This window comes from Vulpes vulpes, chromosome 1, assembly GCF_048418805.1.
Source record: "Vulpes vulpes isolate BD-2025 chromosome 1, VulVul3, whole genome shotgun sequence".
Taxonomy (NCBI): Eukaryota; Metazoa; Chordata; class Mammalia; order Carnivora; family Canidae; genus Vulpes; species Vulpes vulpes.
The window spans coordinates 175,475,892-175,493,145 of NC_132780.1; the positions used below are offsets into that span (position 1 = coordinate 175,475,892).

At 36.0% G+C, this 17,254-nt stretch overlaps 1 protein-coding gene across 4 annotated transcripts in view; it reads left to right on the plus strand.

The window, feature by feature from the left end:
• ZNF292 (zinc finger protein 292) overlaps positions 1–9,630 on the plus strand; it is a 99,354-nt gene extending 89,724 nt beyond the window's left edge. For all 4 annotated transcript variants that reach the window (XM_072736899.1, XM_072736904.1, XM_025983865.2 and 1 more), the window contains one exon: positions 519–9,630. In XM_072736899.1, coding sequence (XP_072593000.1) covers positions 519–7,673 — 7,155 coding nt within the window. In that variant the 3' untranslated portion in view covers positions 7,674–9,630. The remainder of the gene's footprint in view (positions 1–518) is intronic.
• The last annotated feature ends 7,624 nt before the right edge of the window (positions 9,631–17,254 follow it).

The following is a 17,254-nucleotide window of genomic DNA, read 5'->3' on the forward strand; positions in this document are numbered from 1 at the left end:
GTTCTCAGTTCTGTAATTGAGTGAAGAAGGTTTTTATTTCATAAGGATTGTAAATACAAACTTAGGAAATAAGATTTATGATAAGGTTGACATGTATTAATTCCTGTGTACCAGACATTATACTAAGCTGTATCAAATACTTTAGATATATAATATTCATGTTTTATGAAATTTAAATGCTATTTTGATCTTTATTTTGTAAGTGGGCTGCTATGAATGGTTAGAGAAGTTAATAACTTCCAAGTTTGCCTAGCTATAGTTAATGATTTTATACCCAGGTCTTATCTTAGTTCCCAATGCTTTTCTTCCTTTTTTTTTTTTCCTATTTTTTATAATTCATTTTACACACACATACACACGCACAAGGCTAAGCTGTTGTGCCTTAGAAGAGACAGCATTTCATATGTTGCTGCTGCAAAATTTGAGAATAGCAAACATCAGTTTTTAAAATTAATAAATTCACAAATCTGTATTGGTTAGTATAGATTAAATTAACATTTCCTATTGCTCTTTCACAGACTGAAGGGGCTGGACTTGCCACCTGTATAGAACTATGTGTAAAAGCTCTTCGTTTGGAATCTACAGAAAATACTGAAGTGAAAATATCTATTTGCAAGACCATTTCATGCTTGTTGCCTGATGATCTGGAAGTTAAACGTGCTTGTCAACTGAGTGAATTTCTTATTGAGCCTACAGTAGATGCATATTATGCTGTGGAAATGTTGTATAATCAACCAGACCAGAAATATGATGAAGAGAATCTTCCAATACCAAATTCTCTGCGCTGTGAGCTCTTACTTGTATTGAAAACTCAGTGGCCCTTTGATCCAGAATTCTGGGATTGGAAAACATTAAAACGACAATGTCTTGCATTAATGGGGGAAGAAGCATCTATTGTGTCTTCAATAGATGAACTAAATGACAGTGAAGTTTATGAGAAAGTAGTGGACTACCAAGAAGACAGTAAAGAAACTTCTATGAATGGACTTTCTGGTGGAATTGGTGCTAATTCTGGCCTTCTTAAAGACATCTGTGATGAAAAGCAGAAGAAGAGAGAAATAAAACAATTAAGAGAGAGGGGATTTATTTCTGCTAGGTTTAGGAATTGGCAAGCCTACATGCAGTATTGTGTGCTATGTGACAAAGAATTCCTTGGTCACAGAATAGTACGACATGCTCAAAAACATTATAAAGATGGGATTTACAGTTGCCCTATATGTGCAAAGAACTTTAATTCTAAAGAAACTTTTGTCCCTCATGTCACATTGCATGTTAAACAATCTAGTAAAGAGAGACTAGCAGCTATGAAACCATTAAGAAGATTGGGGAGGCCACCTAAAATCACAACTACCAATGAGAATCAGAAGACTAATGCTGTGGCTAAGCAGGAACAGCGACCTATAAAAAAGAATAGTCTCTATTCAACAGATTTCATAGTATTTAATGACAATGATGGTTCAGATGATGAAAATGATGACAAAGATAAATCTTATGAACCAGAAGTGATCCCAGTCCAGAAACCAGTACCCGTTAATGAATTTAATTGCCCTGTAACTTTTTGTAAGAAGGGCTTTAAGTACTTTAAAAATTTAATTGCTCATGTAAAGGGGCATAAGGATAATGAAGATGCCAAGCGCTTTCTTGAAATGCAAAGCAAAAAAGTTATTTGCCAGTACTGTAGACGGCATTTTGTAAGTGTTACTCATCTTAATGATCACCTACAAATGCATTGTGGTAGTAAACCATATATCTGTATACAGATGAAATGTAAGGCTGGTTTTAATAGTTATGCAGAGCTCTTAACACACCGAAAGGAACATCAAGTCTTTAGAGCAAAGTGTATGTTTCCTAAGTGTGGCAGAATTTTTTCAGAAGCTTATTTACTGTATGATCATGAAGCACAGCATTATAATACCTATACTTGTAAGTTCACAGGTTGTGGTAAAGTTTATCGTTCTCAGAGTGAGCTAGAAAAGCATCTGGATGATCACAGTACTCCCGAAAAAGTGTTGCCTCCTGAAGACCAACTTAATTCATCTGGAGATTGTGTTCAGCCTTCTAAAGTGAATCAGAACACAGAAGTGAGCATCGAGAAAGAGAGATCTGTGCTTCCTTCAGAAAATAATATTGAAAATACCTTACCAGCAGATAAAAGTGATGCTTGGGATAAAAGCAAAACAGAATCAGCTGTGACCAAACAAGACCAGATTTCTGCATCAGAGCTCAGGCAAGCTGATGGACCATTGTCAAATGGTTTGGAAAACCCTGTGACTACTCCTCTGCTTCAGGCCAGTGAAGTAGCTGTGTCCATTAAAGTGTCCCTCAATCAGGGGATTGAGGATAACTTTGGAAAGCAAGAAAACTCAACTGTGGAAGGCACTGGTGAATCACTGGTCACAAACTTACATACACCAGTTGGAGATACCTGTAATGATTTGTGTCGTCCAGGTTTTCAAGAAAGAAAAGAACAGGATTGCTTTAATGAAGCCCAGATTACTCAGAATTCTTTAGTAAATTCAGAAACCCTCAAAATAGGTGACCTTACCCCACAAAACTTAGAAAGACAAGTGAATAACCTGATGACCTTTTCTGTGCAAAATCAGGCAGGATTTCAAAACAGTTTACCAGCTTCCAAGTTTGAATGTGGAGGTAATGTTAAAACATCATCCAGTCTTTATAATTTACCTCTTAAGACATTGGAAAGTATCACATTTGTTCCACCACAGCCCAACCCAAGTAGTTCTTTAGGAACTCCATCAGTGCCTCCAAAAGCGCCAGTTCAGAAATTCAGTTGCCAGGTCGAGGGATGTACTCGAACCTATAATTCTTCACAGAGTATTGGGAAACACATGAAGACTGCACACCCTGACCAGTATGCTGCATTTAAAATGCAGCGGAAAAGTAAAAAAGGTCAGAAATCTAACAACTTAAATACACCAAATAATGGAAAGTTTGTTTATTTTTTGCCATCACAGGTGAGCAGCTCTAACAGTGCATTTTTTACATCACAGACCAAAGCCAACGGGAATCCTACTTGTTCAAATCAGTTGCAGCATGTCTCGCCTTCCATTTTTCCAGCTCATTTAACAAGTGTGTCAACTCCACTGTTGCCCTCAGCGGAAAGTGTCATAAATCCAAATATACCTTCTCAGGATAAAAATGAACAAGGTGGTGGTATTATATGTTCCCAAATGGAAAATTTATCTACTACTACCTTGCCAGCACAAATGGAAGATCTAACCAAAACAGTTTTGCCTTTGAATATTGACAGTGGCTCAGATCCTTTCCTTCCTTTGCCTGCCGAAAGTAGTTCAATGTCTCTCTTCCCTTCACCAGCAGATAGTGGGGCTAATTCTGTTTTTTCCCAACTGGAAAATAATACAAATCATTTTTCCTCACAGATTGAAGGAAACACTAATTCCTCCTTTCTGAAGGGAGGTAATGGTGAAAATGCAGTTTTTCCTTCACAAGTCAATGTTGCAAATGATTTTAATAGCACCAGTGCCCAACAGTCTGCACCTGAAAAAGTTAAAAAGGACCGTGGGCGGGGCCCAAATGGAAAGGAAAGAAAACCCAAGCACAACAAAAGGGCTAAATGGCCTGCAATTATCAGAGATGGAAAATTTATCTGTAGCAGGTGTTACAGGGCTTTTACTAATCCCAGGTCTCTGGGTGGACACTTGTCTAAGCGATCTTACTGTAAACCACTGGATGGAGCAGAAATTGCTCAAGAACTTCTACAGAATAATGGACAGCCTTCTCTTCTTGCCAGCATGATTCTCTCCACAAATGCAGTAAATTTGCAGCAGCCACAACAGTCTACCTTCAATCCAGAAGCATGTTTTAAAGATCCATCATTCCTGCAACTTCTTGCTGCTGAAAATCGCTCATCAACATTTTTACCAAATACATTTCCTCGGACTGGTGTGACTAGCTTTAGTACCAATGTCAGTCAAGAAGGAAGTGAGATTATTAAACAGGCTTTGGAAACTGCTGGCATCCCCAGTACATTTGAGGGTGCCGAAATGCTTTCTCATGTTCCAACAGGTTGTGTTTCAGATGCAGCACAAGTAAATGCAACAGTGATGCCAAATCCAGCTGTGCCACCTTTGTTGCAGACTGTATGCCACCCAAACCCCCTGCTGACAAACCAGAATAGGACACCAAACTCCAAAACTCCCTCCATTGAGGAATGCAGCAGTTTGCCTGTTTTCCCAACAAATGACTTACTGCTGAAGACTGTTGAAAATGGTTTGTGTTCTAGTTCATTCCCTAATTCTAGTGGGCCATCACAAACTTTTACCAGTAATAGTTCACGTGTTTCAGTTATAAGTGGTCCTCAGAGCACGAGATCTAGTCATTTAAATAAAAAGGGAAACAGTGCTTCGAAGAGAAGAAAGAAAGTTGTTCCTCCCCTAATTGCACCTAATGCTTCCCAAAACTTGGTAACAAGTGACTTAACAGCAATGGGACTCATAGCAAAGAGTATTGAGATACCAACTAGTAACCTCCATTCAAATGTAATTCCAAATTGTGAGCCTCAGGGTTTGGTGGAAAACCTAACACAGAAATTAAATAATGTTGACAATCAGTTATTTATTACTGATGTGAAAGAAAACTTTAAAACCAATCTTGAGTCCCATACGGTGTTAGCTCCTTTAACATTAAAAACTGAAAATGGTGATTCCCAAATGATGGCTTTGAATTCATGCACAACTTCAATAAATTCCGATTTGCAGATTTCTGAAGATAATGTTATACAAAACTTTGAAAAGACTCTTGAAATTATTAAAAGTGCTATGAATTCTCAAATACTTGAGGTAAAAAGTGGATCTCACGGTGTTGGTGAAACATCACAGAATGCTCAAATAAATTATAACATTCAGCTTCCTTCAGTAAACACTGTGCAAAATAACAAGTTACCTGATTCTTCTCAGTTTTCCTCCTTTATAGGTGTAATGCCAGCAAAAAATAACATTCCTCCATCTGAAGTATTACATAAGGAGGATCAAATACAGGAAATTTTAGAAGGCTTGCAGAAATTAAAATTAGAAAATGACCTGTCCACTCCAGCACCCCAGTGTGTACTAATAAATACATCAGTGACACTGACTCCCACTCCTGTTAAACCAAATCCAAATGTCACAGTTGTTCAGCCAGTTTCTGAAATTATAAGCAACATTCAGTTTAGTGACAAAGTTAATAAACCCTTTGTGTGTCAAAACCAAGGCTGTAATTACAGTGCAATGACAAAGGATGCTTTATTTAAGCACTATGGTAAGATTCATCAGTACACTCCAGAGATGATTCTTGAAATTAAGAAGAATCAGTTGAAATTTGCCCCATTTAAATGTGTAGTACCTACCTGTACAAAAACATTTACAAGGAACTCTAATCTCCGGGCACACTGCCAGTTGGTCCATCATTTTACAACAGAAGAAATGGTAAAGTTAAAAATAAAAAGGCCTTATGGAAGAAAAACTCAGAGTGAAAATTTGTCAACCCCACGAATTACACAAGTAAAAAGACAGCTAACTATGACAGAGGAAAATAAAAGGGAATTCCAACCAACTTTAGACTTGGGAGCAATAAAGGAAAATTCCCTCAGTAATGTAGCAGTGATCCCAGAAAAACAACTTCTTGAAAAAAAAAGTCCTGAAAAAACAGAAAGCTCCTTGCAAGTGATCACAGTTACTTCAGAACAATGTAATACAAATTCTCTCACAAACATACAAACCAAAGGACGGAAAATTAGAAGACATAAAAAGGAAAAGGAGGAGAAAAAACGCAAGAAGCCAGTTTCTGACTCCCTTGAGTTTCCAACAAGATACAGTCCCTACAGACCTTACCGATGTGTTCACCAGGGTTGCTTTGCCGCTTTTACTATACAGCAAAACTTAATTCTGCATTACCAGGCTGTACACAAATCAGATCTACCTGCATTTTCTGCAGAGGTTGAAGAAGAAAGTGAAGCTGGTAAAGAAAGTGAAGAAATTGAAACTAAACAGACTGTGAAAGAATTTCGATGTCAGGTGAGTGACTGTTCCCGAATTTTCCAAGCAATTACTGGCCTGATACAACACTACATGAAACTTCATGAAATGACTCCTGAGGAAATTGAAAGTATGACTGCTTCTGTGGATGTTGGGAAATTTCCATGTGACCAGTTAGAGTGTAAATCTTCATTTACCACATATTTGAACTATGTTGTTCATCTTGAGGCAGATCATGGAATTGGGATAAGGGGAAGTAAAACTGAAGAAGATGGCATATACAAGTGTGACTGTGAAGGCTGTGACCGGATATATGCAACTCGGTCAAATCTCCTCCGACACATTTTTAATAAGCATAATGACAAGCATAAAGCTCATTTGATTCGGCCAAGAAGATTAACACCTGGTCAGGAAAATATGTCAAGCAAGGCAAACCAAGAAAAGACAAAGTCTAAATATCGGGGAACAAAACACAGATCTGGAAAGGAAGGAATCAAAATGCCTAAAACAAAACGAAAGAAAAAAAATAATTTAGAAAACAAGACTGCAAAAATTGTGCAAATTGAAGAAAATAAGCCTTATTCTCTGAAACGTGGAAAGCACGTATATTCCATAAAGGCTAGAAATGATGCCTTATCTGAGTGTACAAGCAGATTTGTAACCCAGTATCCATGTATGATAAAGGGGTGTACATCAGTTGTTACAAGTGAAAGCAATATAATTAGACATTATAAATGCCATAAATTATCAAAGGCATTTACATCACAACACCGAAATCTTCTCATTGTCTTCAAACGGTGTTGCAACTCACAATTAAAGGACACTTCTGAGCAAGAAAGTGATAAGAGTGATGTGAAAAATTCTGATGCATGTGTATCAGAGAGCAATGATAACTCTAGAACAGCTACAGTTCCACAGAAGGAAATTGAAAAAAAAGAAAAAGATGAAATGGATGAGCTAACAGAATTATTTATTACAAAATTAATAAATGAAGACAATGCAAGTGTGGAGACCCAAGCTCATACCTCTTCAAATGTAAGTAATGATTTTCAGGAAAATAACCCATGCCAGTCAGAAAAACAAAAAACAAGTAATTTGAAGAGAGTCAATAAAGAAAAAAATGTCTCCCTAAATAAAAAGAGAAAAGTTGAAAAAGCAGAACCAGCATCAACAGTTGAGTTAAGTAGTACACATAAAGAAGAAGAAACTGCTGTTGCAATTCAAACAACAGAGGAGCATCCTGCATCTTTTGACTGGAGCTCATTTAAACCAATGGGATTTGAAGTATCCTTTCTGAAGTTTCTTGAGGAGTCTGCAGTGAAGCAGAAGAAAAATTCTGACAAAGACCATCCAAATAGTGGAAACAAGAAAGGATCCCATTCAAATTCAAGAAAAAATATTGATAAGACTGCTGTGACTAGTGGAAATCATGTGTGTGCTTGTAAAGAAAGTGAAACCTTTGTACAGTTTGCCAATCCATCACAGCTTCAGTGCAGTGATAATGTAAAAATTGTTTTAGACAAGACTCTTAAAGATTGCACTGAACTTGTGTTAAAGCAACTTCAGGAAATGAAACCTACCGTCAGTCTGAAAAAACTTGAAGTACATTCAAATGATCCAGATGTGTCTGTTATGAAAGAAATTAGTATGGGTAAAGCCACAGGGAGAGGGCAGTACTGATAACTAATGTACTATAAATACATTATTTACCATTTTATTTTAAATAGGAAGCCATCAAGCATGCTAGAATTGTGAAACTTTTCATTAATTTTTGTTGTTGACATGAATTAACCTGGCCAAAAAAAAAAAAAAAATGAAAAAAAAAACACATGACATTTGTCATGTAAAACTTTTTTTTTTATCCCTATGGGACTTGAACAGAATCAATATTTCAGTTATATTGTAAATAATTGAGCTACACCTCAAATTTCTATCAGCCAGTTGCCCCTTCCATGAACTAAACTGAATTATCTGTGTGATTGATATGTTTCACCAAGTCACTGCTCATGTAGAACAGTACTCTTTGTTTGTAGATCTTTTTTGTATATATTTATTATTGTAAATCATTTGCTGCCACCAGCAGTATGTAAGTCTAAACTATTAAATGACACATTTATATTTGGAATTTTAATTTTTAACTAAGTGATCAAGTTTTTAAAACTGTTCTTTTATTGTTTTAAATTAAGAATTTTTTGAACTAAAAGTAGAAACTCTGCCATAGTTCATTGATTTTTACATAAAACATTTATTTACAAGATGATCTCAAAATTACTCTTCACAAAGTAGGCACATTATATCAACACCTTGCTCTGCTTTGTAAATTTATCCTCCAGGATTTTGGGATGGTATTCATGTGAAATTATAGATTCTTTAGCAGTTTCCTATAGCTACAGGTTTTTTTTTTTCAGTGCTTCTAATTGGATATAGTTACTATGATTCCATGAAATATAATGGAAATGTGAATAAAGAATTTACTACATCAAAGATTTTAAACATTTGGTATTAAAAAAAAAATCCTTTGTGAATGTGATAGAAACTAGTAGTGTGGAGCAGTGTAAATATTTGAGGTGGTGATTTGTGAAGTAGCCCAGTATTGCCTTAAATAAAATCACATTTCATTTCTTGTTTTATACATGTGATCTTATAAAGTTTTTTTTTTCCATTTTCTGAGATTTATAGATTGGTGTATAGCTTTAAACTGTATAAACTTTTGTGGAAAGATTTTTTTAAACATTTTTATAAATCTTAAAATTGGTATCATCAAAGTGAGCCCATCTTGTGTTTATAAAATGCAAGAGTCCTTAACATTTATAATTACATAGATGAAACACTTTCTATAAGGAAGTTGGATGTTTTGATTTTACTGTTTATAGATGTTAGATTGTACAGATTTGTATTTTCCCACCACATCTAATGATACTTTTTTCATTAGATTGGTCTTCCAGAGCAGTATTAGTTGTTATAATTGATTATTTTGGTTATTCAGTATATAGTTAGCTCTTATAGTTTAGCTTTATTCACCATATTTATACTGTGGATTCACGGCAGAGATAGAGGTTATTTCAGGAGAGTTTATTACCTTCATTTGAAGTCCAACTAAAGTCAGTACGGGAAACAAAAGAAAACATCTTTTAAGTTTACTTTTGTTTCTATTTGCCATAGATAGCATTGATTTTTGACTTTGTGTTTGTTATAAACCAGTTGCATCCACAATATTATTAGCCTGAGATATTGACGATGTTGTAATAATATGAAAATGTGTATATTCCCTTGTGCAACATCAGATTTGCAGGAAAAATGAAGCACTTAACTGAAATTGCTGGTACTCTGAATAAATAAGCATGGTCAAGGAGTGAATTATTTTCTTTTGGAAAATATTTTTTTAAGTTTTATTAAAGTATTATAGTTTTATTTTTAGGACCTAATGGGTTATATTGAATAGTTGGTTTCACCTCCTTAAGGTTTATTACCAATATGCATAAAACTTGACACATTAAAATCCCTTCCCTTTGGTAAGCCCACTGTTATTTATTAAAATAAAAGTTGTTCTTATGGGTGATTAATACATGTTTTTTTTTCTAAATTAACAATAACTTAACTGAATAATTTTAATATTAAATTTTTGTTAACAACTGAATGTTTCTGTACAGTTTTCTTGGAAGTTGACCTAGCTCTTAAAGATAGGCATTTGGCAAACCTGCGCTAAATAGTGCAGTAGCAAGTAGATTTATTTCTGCTTAATGTAGTGATGAGCCACTGTTAAGTGAAATACCATTGTATTGGGGCTTTTCTTTTGCTCATTAGCTGAAGAAAATTAACCCCTAGACATTTTTTTAATTGTTCTCCTACAAGTCAGGAGAAAGTTTGCCAACACTGAGTTAATCTTTTTTATATTCCAGGTACTGTTTGCTAAAAGTAATTATGGCAGAGTGGGCTTTTTAGCATGAAACAGAAAATATGAATTTATAGAACAGCATGTTGGTAAAATTTGATATGGAATGTAATGCCTAAGTATTAAAAAAGGAATCATAAAGTATATATTTTTCATGGTATACTTTCCCTCAATCTATTGTCTTGAGATTTTTTTTTCTTCCTACAGCCTCCGTTTGCTTAAGGTTTTATCATTTAAAATGGATTTTTCTCCCTCTTCTAAACCCAAAGAATTTGGATCTACAGATCAGAACATGTTGTTCAAAATACATCATGTGAAGTGAAATGGTAATAGTTTGGGAAATCTTCAGCAATGTTAAATTGAGCATAAATTATTCTAAAGGGCTAGACAGAGTTTGGCAAGGCAATTTTTTGATCATTGGGTAATAAGCAAGCAGTTGCTATAGCTATTAAAATAAGACTACATAAATACTATAGAAAGAACAAAGGGAATGCTCTATTTCAGGGGTGGGTATTTATGAATGTCTTTATAGAAAAGAAGAGTCTTGAAAGATGAATGAATAATCTTTGGATGGCTTTAGGGGAAAGGTAAATTCTAGGTATGGAGGTATGAGGAAGCAGCATGTGCATTTGCAGTATTGCAAGTGGTCTATGTGGAAAGATAGGGAGTTGGAGAAGCTGAAGAGGCAAATGGGCCAGATCACAAAGGGTCTTGTATGCCTTATAGTTTTCAGTTTTGATTTATTAAGTGGTTACTGAATGCATTTAAGTTCAACAGTTTGCCCAGGTACCAATTTTAGAAAGATAATTGGTATTGTATAGAGGATAGATTGGATAAGTCGGAAATTAAAAGCAGAGAGACTCAAGACAAAAATTGGTGGTTGTCAGAAGAAAAGATGTTAACAGAGTTGAGAAAAAGTATAAGCAGTAAGGCAAACATTTTCAAAATATTTATTGTAGTAAGATACGACCAGGTTGGAACATCTGTGATCAGTTTTCTAAACAGCATGTTCTAGTTGGCTGTTGAAGAATCCAGTGCACATTAGTATGTTAAAGACAAAATTATGTGCAGAGAACATGTTAACTGTTAAATGGGAATTTTTCAGACTTAACTGACAGTGAATATATGTTTTAATGTTAATACTTAGGTATGTCCTACTTAGTATTCTAAGGAGCACATTTTAGGAAACACTTCTCTAAAATGGCATTCCTTGAACCGGGGCTGATAATCAGCAGATATGTGCACCAATGTAGCTTGTATCAGCTGTTTACAAATGGTGATTTTTCGGATTATTAATTGGAATGGATAAATTGGCAAAGTTTCACACATCCTTCTATAACAGGGTTTCTGATTTTATATTATTATCTGCCTCCCAACACTACCTACCTCTCAGTGTACAAAATGATAGTATCTGCTTTATTTTCCAGTGGTTTTGCTCATTAGAGGTGCTTCATTTCAGTGATTGCTCCTCATAAATAGGAGCCCTACATGTATCACTTCCATTTTTGGAATTCAGATTCCCTTTGGCCAGCCACAAACTTGGAATATCACCACTAAAAAATACTTCTACCTCATCACAGCTAATCAATTAATCCTACAACCTGCTCACTATTCATCAGTTCACCCTGTCCTCAAATTGTCCTACTTAGAAACTAGATCCCACTGTTACATGCACTCCTTTGTATGTATCCTAAGACTATGCCCCTCTCTCTGTGTCGTGATCTAGAACAATTTCAAAACCTGTCTGCTCTTGAGCAGTTGAATGGGAGGAAATTATTACAACAGGCAAGTTTATAATCTCAGAGACTCAAAACCACCTGGCAGTTTTTCTGCAGTTTTATTGTAGTAACTTGCTTCCACAAATGACTTGCATGCATTTTATTATTTTTTATTTTTATTTTTTTTTACTCAGTGCTCTTTTACTCAAATTTTGCTGAGAAAATAGAAAAGTTTGATAGAAATTTTCTCCAATGGGAATTTATAAACCCATCTACAGATCTGCACTCATCAAAAATCAATACTTCTCACCTCAAAAACGTTCTGTTAACTACTCTATTATTACTTTTAACTATGCTATTTTCATTACACTTTCTCCTACTAGATTCTTTTCAATGGTTCATATACATGCCCTAGTAGCTACTATTCTTAAAACAATGGGGTGGGGAGGGTGATTCCGTCTAACTATAATCCCTTTTATTTGGTTTCCATCATAGCTAATCTGAGTTATCAAACATTCCATTTTGCCTCATTTACTCCCACTTTAAATATCCCCACAACTGTTCTGAAATTGTTCATATCAGGATCACCATTCTTTTCCATGCTGCCATATCTGTTCATTTTTCTGCTCATTCACTGCCTTAGGGTTAATGATTTGCTCTTGGGAAATATTCTCTTAGTTATCTCTTTATCTTTTCTGGCTGCTCCATCACTGAGTCCAACCCTAGTACCTCTCCCAATACCTGACCTCAGCTTATTGTTTGTGTGTCTCCAGTCTCTCGGGTGATTTAGTCCATCCCCTGGAGTTCAGTATGAATGTACCTGTCACACCCAAATGTATACCTCTAAGACAAAATTTTAATAGTTCACGCTTGTAATTTCAGCTGCCTACCTCAAAGTTAAACATAACACCTCCAAGTGATCATCTTTCCCCACCCTACCTTCAATCTGTTCCAGTATTCCTTATCTGGATAAGTGAAATCACTACTTAGGTTTCTCAGTCTAGGTTCTTCAACATCATCATAGTAACAAATTCACACCTTTTCCCTGTGGTCACAATTATAGAGATTTTTACATTAAGCAAAACGGAACCCACTTCTCCAAATCTTCATCATTTCTTGCCTAGACCACCATAACATTCTCCTTATGAGCTTTCTTCCAGAATATTCCCCACTAAACAGGTTGATCTTTTTTAAAAAATACTTTCAGTGGGTCTGAGGGGAGTGGAAGGAGAAGGGAAGTTTTTTCTTCACATTGCCCTCTGAATAAAATAAGGTGTGTATTTTAGTGTTTAGACGTTTAGATGCCTGTCTCTAATTGCATCTTGTTACTCTCCTTGCCTACTTTGTTATAGCCACATTGATTTCTTTTGAGTTCCTCAAACCATTTGTCAAGTTGTAATTGCTTTTTATTCTGTGCCAGGAACTAATCTGGTACCTTGAACATAGAATGTATTCAGTGGTAGTAAAAATTTCTTGAATGCTTAAACGGGAAATGAAGAGAACTTGATTCTGACTCCTGGAGCTCAGAGTCTACACAATTATACTATAACTGTTAGTGCTAAAGGCATTATAAGAAAATGTAAAAGGATGAGAATTTGGTACTATGTAGTCTGTGGTAAGGGAAAGCAGTTAATAAAGACTTCTCTAAAGAAGGAGATAAGGTGAGGGAAGTAAGAGAAAACTCCAGGCTGATTTTAAAAGTTCATTCTGATAAGTGTGCCAGTGGAAAATTCAAGGAGACCAGTTAAGGAGGCTGTTGAAGTTGTTCAGGGAAGAGAATACTTGAAGAGTAGTGATAGCTAAAGGAGAAAAGTGAACAGACAAGATACCTAGAGTATTTAACAAAACTTGATCATTTATGGATAATGGGAGGATAGAAATTGAGAAAATGTACAGGTTTTTGGTTTGAATAAATGGTTGAAGAAATATTATTTAGGATAAGGATTAAAGAGCAGTTTTGTGAGTTGTTGATTGCCTAATGGAAGAGTATAGAAAAGGATCCAGGGCATAACTCAAATAGTATATCAAAGTAGATTAAAAGAGAAATGGGAAAAATCCTGAGACTAGTACGATGGAACTATTTCAAGGTGTGTACAAATCTGCCACATTCTGCTGAGGCAAAGGAATTATAAAGTGTTCTTTGATTTAGTGGTAAGAAAGTAATCCATGGCCTTTGCAGTTACTTAGTCTGAGAGTTTGAGAAGTGTGGAGAGCAAGTATAAACACTTATTTTTGGAAAGTTTGGTTGTAAAAGAGGAATGATACAGTGGTAGCTGAAGAGTAACTTGGAGTCCATCCAGTTTTCCACAACATAGGCAAATTGAGTATATTCAAGTTCCAGTGAAAAGGATTGGTAGAGAGGGGTTAAGATGTAAAAATAGCATATGTTACAAAATTCTTGAGTTTCTGGCTTTGGTAATTGTGAGTGGTGATGCTGTTATCAAGATAATATAGAAGGAATAGAGTTGGAAGAAAGGTTAATAATACTGAGTTTGAGGTTCTTATACATCATTAAGGCAGAGAATAGTGATCAATTCTTTATAGGGGTCTGAAACTACAGTTGTGGAATTTAATCCCTTGAATACAAGTATCTTGGGTTTGTCTCATGAGCATTTTACTCAGAATCTGAGATATAGTGAGCACTTACTACATTTTGCTGAAATTGAAAGAAATAGCAAGCATGTAGGAAAAGATCAGCAAGGAAAAGAACTCTGAGGAACACTAACATTTAGTAGACAGAAAAAAAGAAACTAGCAAAGATGACTTGGAAAGGAAAGTTTAGGTTAGGTGAGGACCAGGAATGGAGGTGAAGGTATGGGGCATTATGGAAGCTTGAGGAAGGATGAAGGGTACAGTTGGTTCTGCCATGTGGCACTGGGAGATCATTAAGAATAAAGAGGCTACTAGAATTAACCTTTGGTGGTCATTGATCTTTAGAAAAGTTTTAGTGGATACAAGCAATGAATGTTTATCTAATTATATTCAACTGAATGTTGAATGAGCTAAGGAAGTGAAAGCAATGAATTATTTAAGTATCTTGCATGAAAGAAAAGGAAATTGGTCAGTGCTTGCCCTTATATGAAGGATTTTAAGATGAGTCTTGAATATTTGTGGACTCTGAGGACGTACCTGTTAAAGAGGTAGATGTTTAAGTAGAGTAATAGAACCTGGTCCTAAGAATGCAGTTTAGAAGTATTAGCTTTACAAAATTAGAAAGGACATCTCTTAGACTATTGTTAAGTAGAAATATTGAGCTTGTCACAAAGAAAGGAAACAAATGTACAGAATAGCAAGCCCTGGAAAAGTAGGAAACCAAGGTTAAATGGTGAAGGTTTGAGTTGAAGAATGGGAGAAGGAGCTAAATAGCAGATATAAAAGGATTACTGAACAGGGATGCCTGGGTGGCTCAGTGGTTGAGCGTCTGTCTTTGGCTCAGAGCATGATCCTGGGGTTCTGGGATCAAGTCTTGCACCAGGCTCCCTGTGAGGAGCCTGCTTCTCTCTCTGCCTATGTCTCTGCCTCTCTCTCTCTGTCTCTCATAAATAAATGAAGTCTTAAAAAAAATAAGGATTACTGATCAGCATTCAAGGCACAGCTGAGTTGAGAGCATGATGTTGTAGTGACAACATCTGCATAATTATGTAATATTTCCAGTACTGTTCCTCAGCTTGAATGGAGGAGAAAGAAGGAAGAGGTGTGATAGTCCTGGCAGGAGTAAATTGAGCTCAGTTAGAGTAGGAAACGAAGCCAAAAGGACTGAAGAGAGAATGGTCAAGGGACTGGAGGTCTTTATGGCACAAAGGCAGAGTATAGTGGGAATAAAGCCAAGAATTAGGTATGAAAGACCAGGGGATTGAAATTTAAGATTTTAGGAACAATGCAGCTTGCAGTGTCTGGAAATGGCTGTAGTAGATTGCTGTGAGTTAGAATGTAGATGAAAGTTGTTGGGAGTTGAGAAATTTAAAGAATATTTGTCTGATTTATTGAATGGACTGCACAGAAGATATCCCTAGTAGGAACTAGGTGTAAGGAGATAGTCAAGTGCTGAAGTCCTTAATTAAGCCATTTGTCAGGGAGAATCCTTCCAGGCTATATGGGACATGTAAGGAGTTTGGAAATGTAGCTTCTCATATCCTCTTGGCCCAGAAGTCTTAGGAGATCCAGATTCAGTTAAGATTGCAGAATACAAATTTGTGAAGAGGTAAACTGCAGTTCCAGAGTTAACTCTTTAAAGAGCATAATTAATAGAATTGAAAGGCTTACACAGAAGTCAAGGAGAGGAATTACAATATTAAGAATGGAGGTGGAGGTAGTAGGGAGAGGAGAGGGCGTCTTTAGTGACCAAGAGAGAAGCTTTGAATATTCAAGACCAAGGCTACAGTCTAATGAGAATTATGTATCAGATCTCCTAATGATAGTAATAGCTAATATTTATTGGCCCCTACTATGTGCTAGACTGCTTAAGAACTTTCCTTGTATTTCCATTCTTTTTTCATTTATTCTTACATCAATTCTTAGATGCTTTTATTCTCATTTTAAGATAAAATTGAGTAAGATGAGGAAAGACTAAGTATCTTGCCTAAGGTATATGTGGCAGAGCCAAGAGTTGAAACCAGGTTCATTGACTCCAGAGCTTATCTGTACCTTTATTTGGAAAACAGGCAGCCAAATGAAATAAGTGTCTTTATTTGGAGTGATGTAAAAATTGTGGTAGCTGAAGAGAATCCCCACCCAGGCAATTAGATAATTTGTAAATGATATGTTATATATATTGTTGTTTTGTTGTTGTTGTTTGTGGTTAATATTGATTCCAAAGGGGGAAAAAAAGAACTTCTGGAATCAAGTCTCGTGCCACAAAGAGAGGGTAGCTGTGTTGATGAAGGTAGGGAACAAAGGGCTCACTACAAGGGATCTTCACTGCATCTGTGTACTCTTAAACCAAAGAAGCTAAGAGAAAAAGAAATAAGCAGTTGTGGAGGGGTTGAATGGATTCTGACTAGCTCTCTTCTCACTCCATAGCTGGTGTGTAATGGGAGCCCTATAACTGAAACTAGTAGTCAGAGGTTTTGTTTGCTACCATTTCAGCTTCCAGGTTCTTGTGTTTCCCTAAAATAACTATGAGTATGTCAGAAGAATGTTCACTATGCAAGCTACACTTAAAACAACCTTTAGTACTACTATCCCAAATGGCCTAAATACCCCTGTCACCCAGGGTAGGTTGGAGAAAAGGAATGGGGTATCTGGGTGATAATGATAGCCCTCCTATGCTGTATTCCCTCTGTAACAGTCAAATGTTTAAGTCACTGGGCTTTTGAGGACATGGTAGCTTTCAGACTATTAAGGAGCATATCGCACCAGGAAATTCTTCATGGAAACAGATACCTAGGAGTCACCCCTACAAGGAGAGTGCCCCCTTTCTCACCAAGCCAAAGTAACCCCTTTTAATGTGGAGGCTTTAAGATGTTAACCAACAACTAAACACTTATGGGTGGGAAGGGGGATGGGATATACAGTGAAATCAGTCTCTTACATATTTGGGAAAAGATTTCTGTAATCAATATAGTCAAACAAGTCATTTTGATAATTCTTATCTGTTACCTCTAACCCTAAAACCTGGTAAACACATTACTATATTATTTGAAAATTTCAAA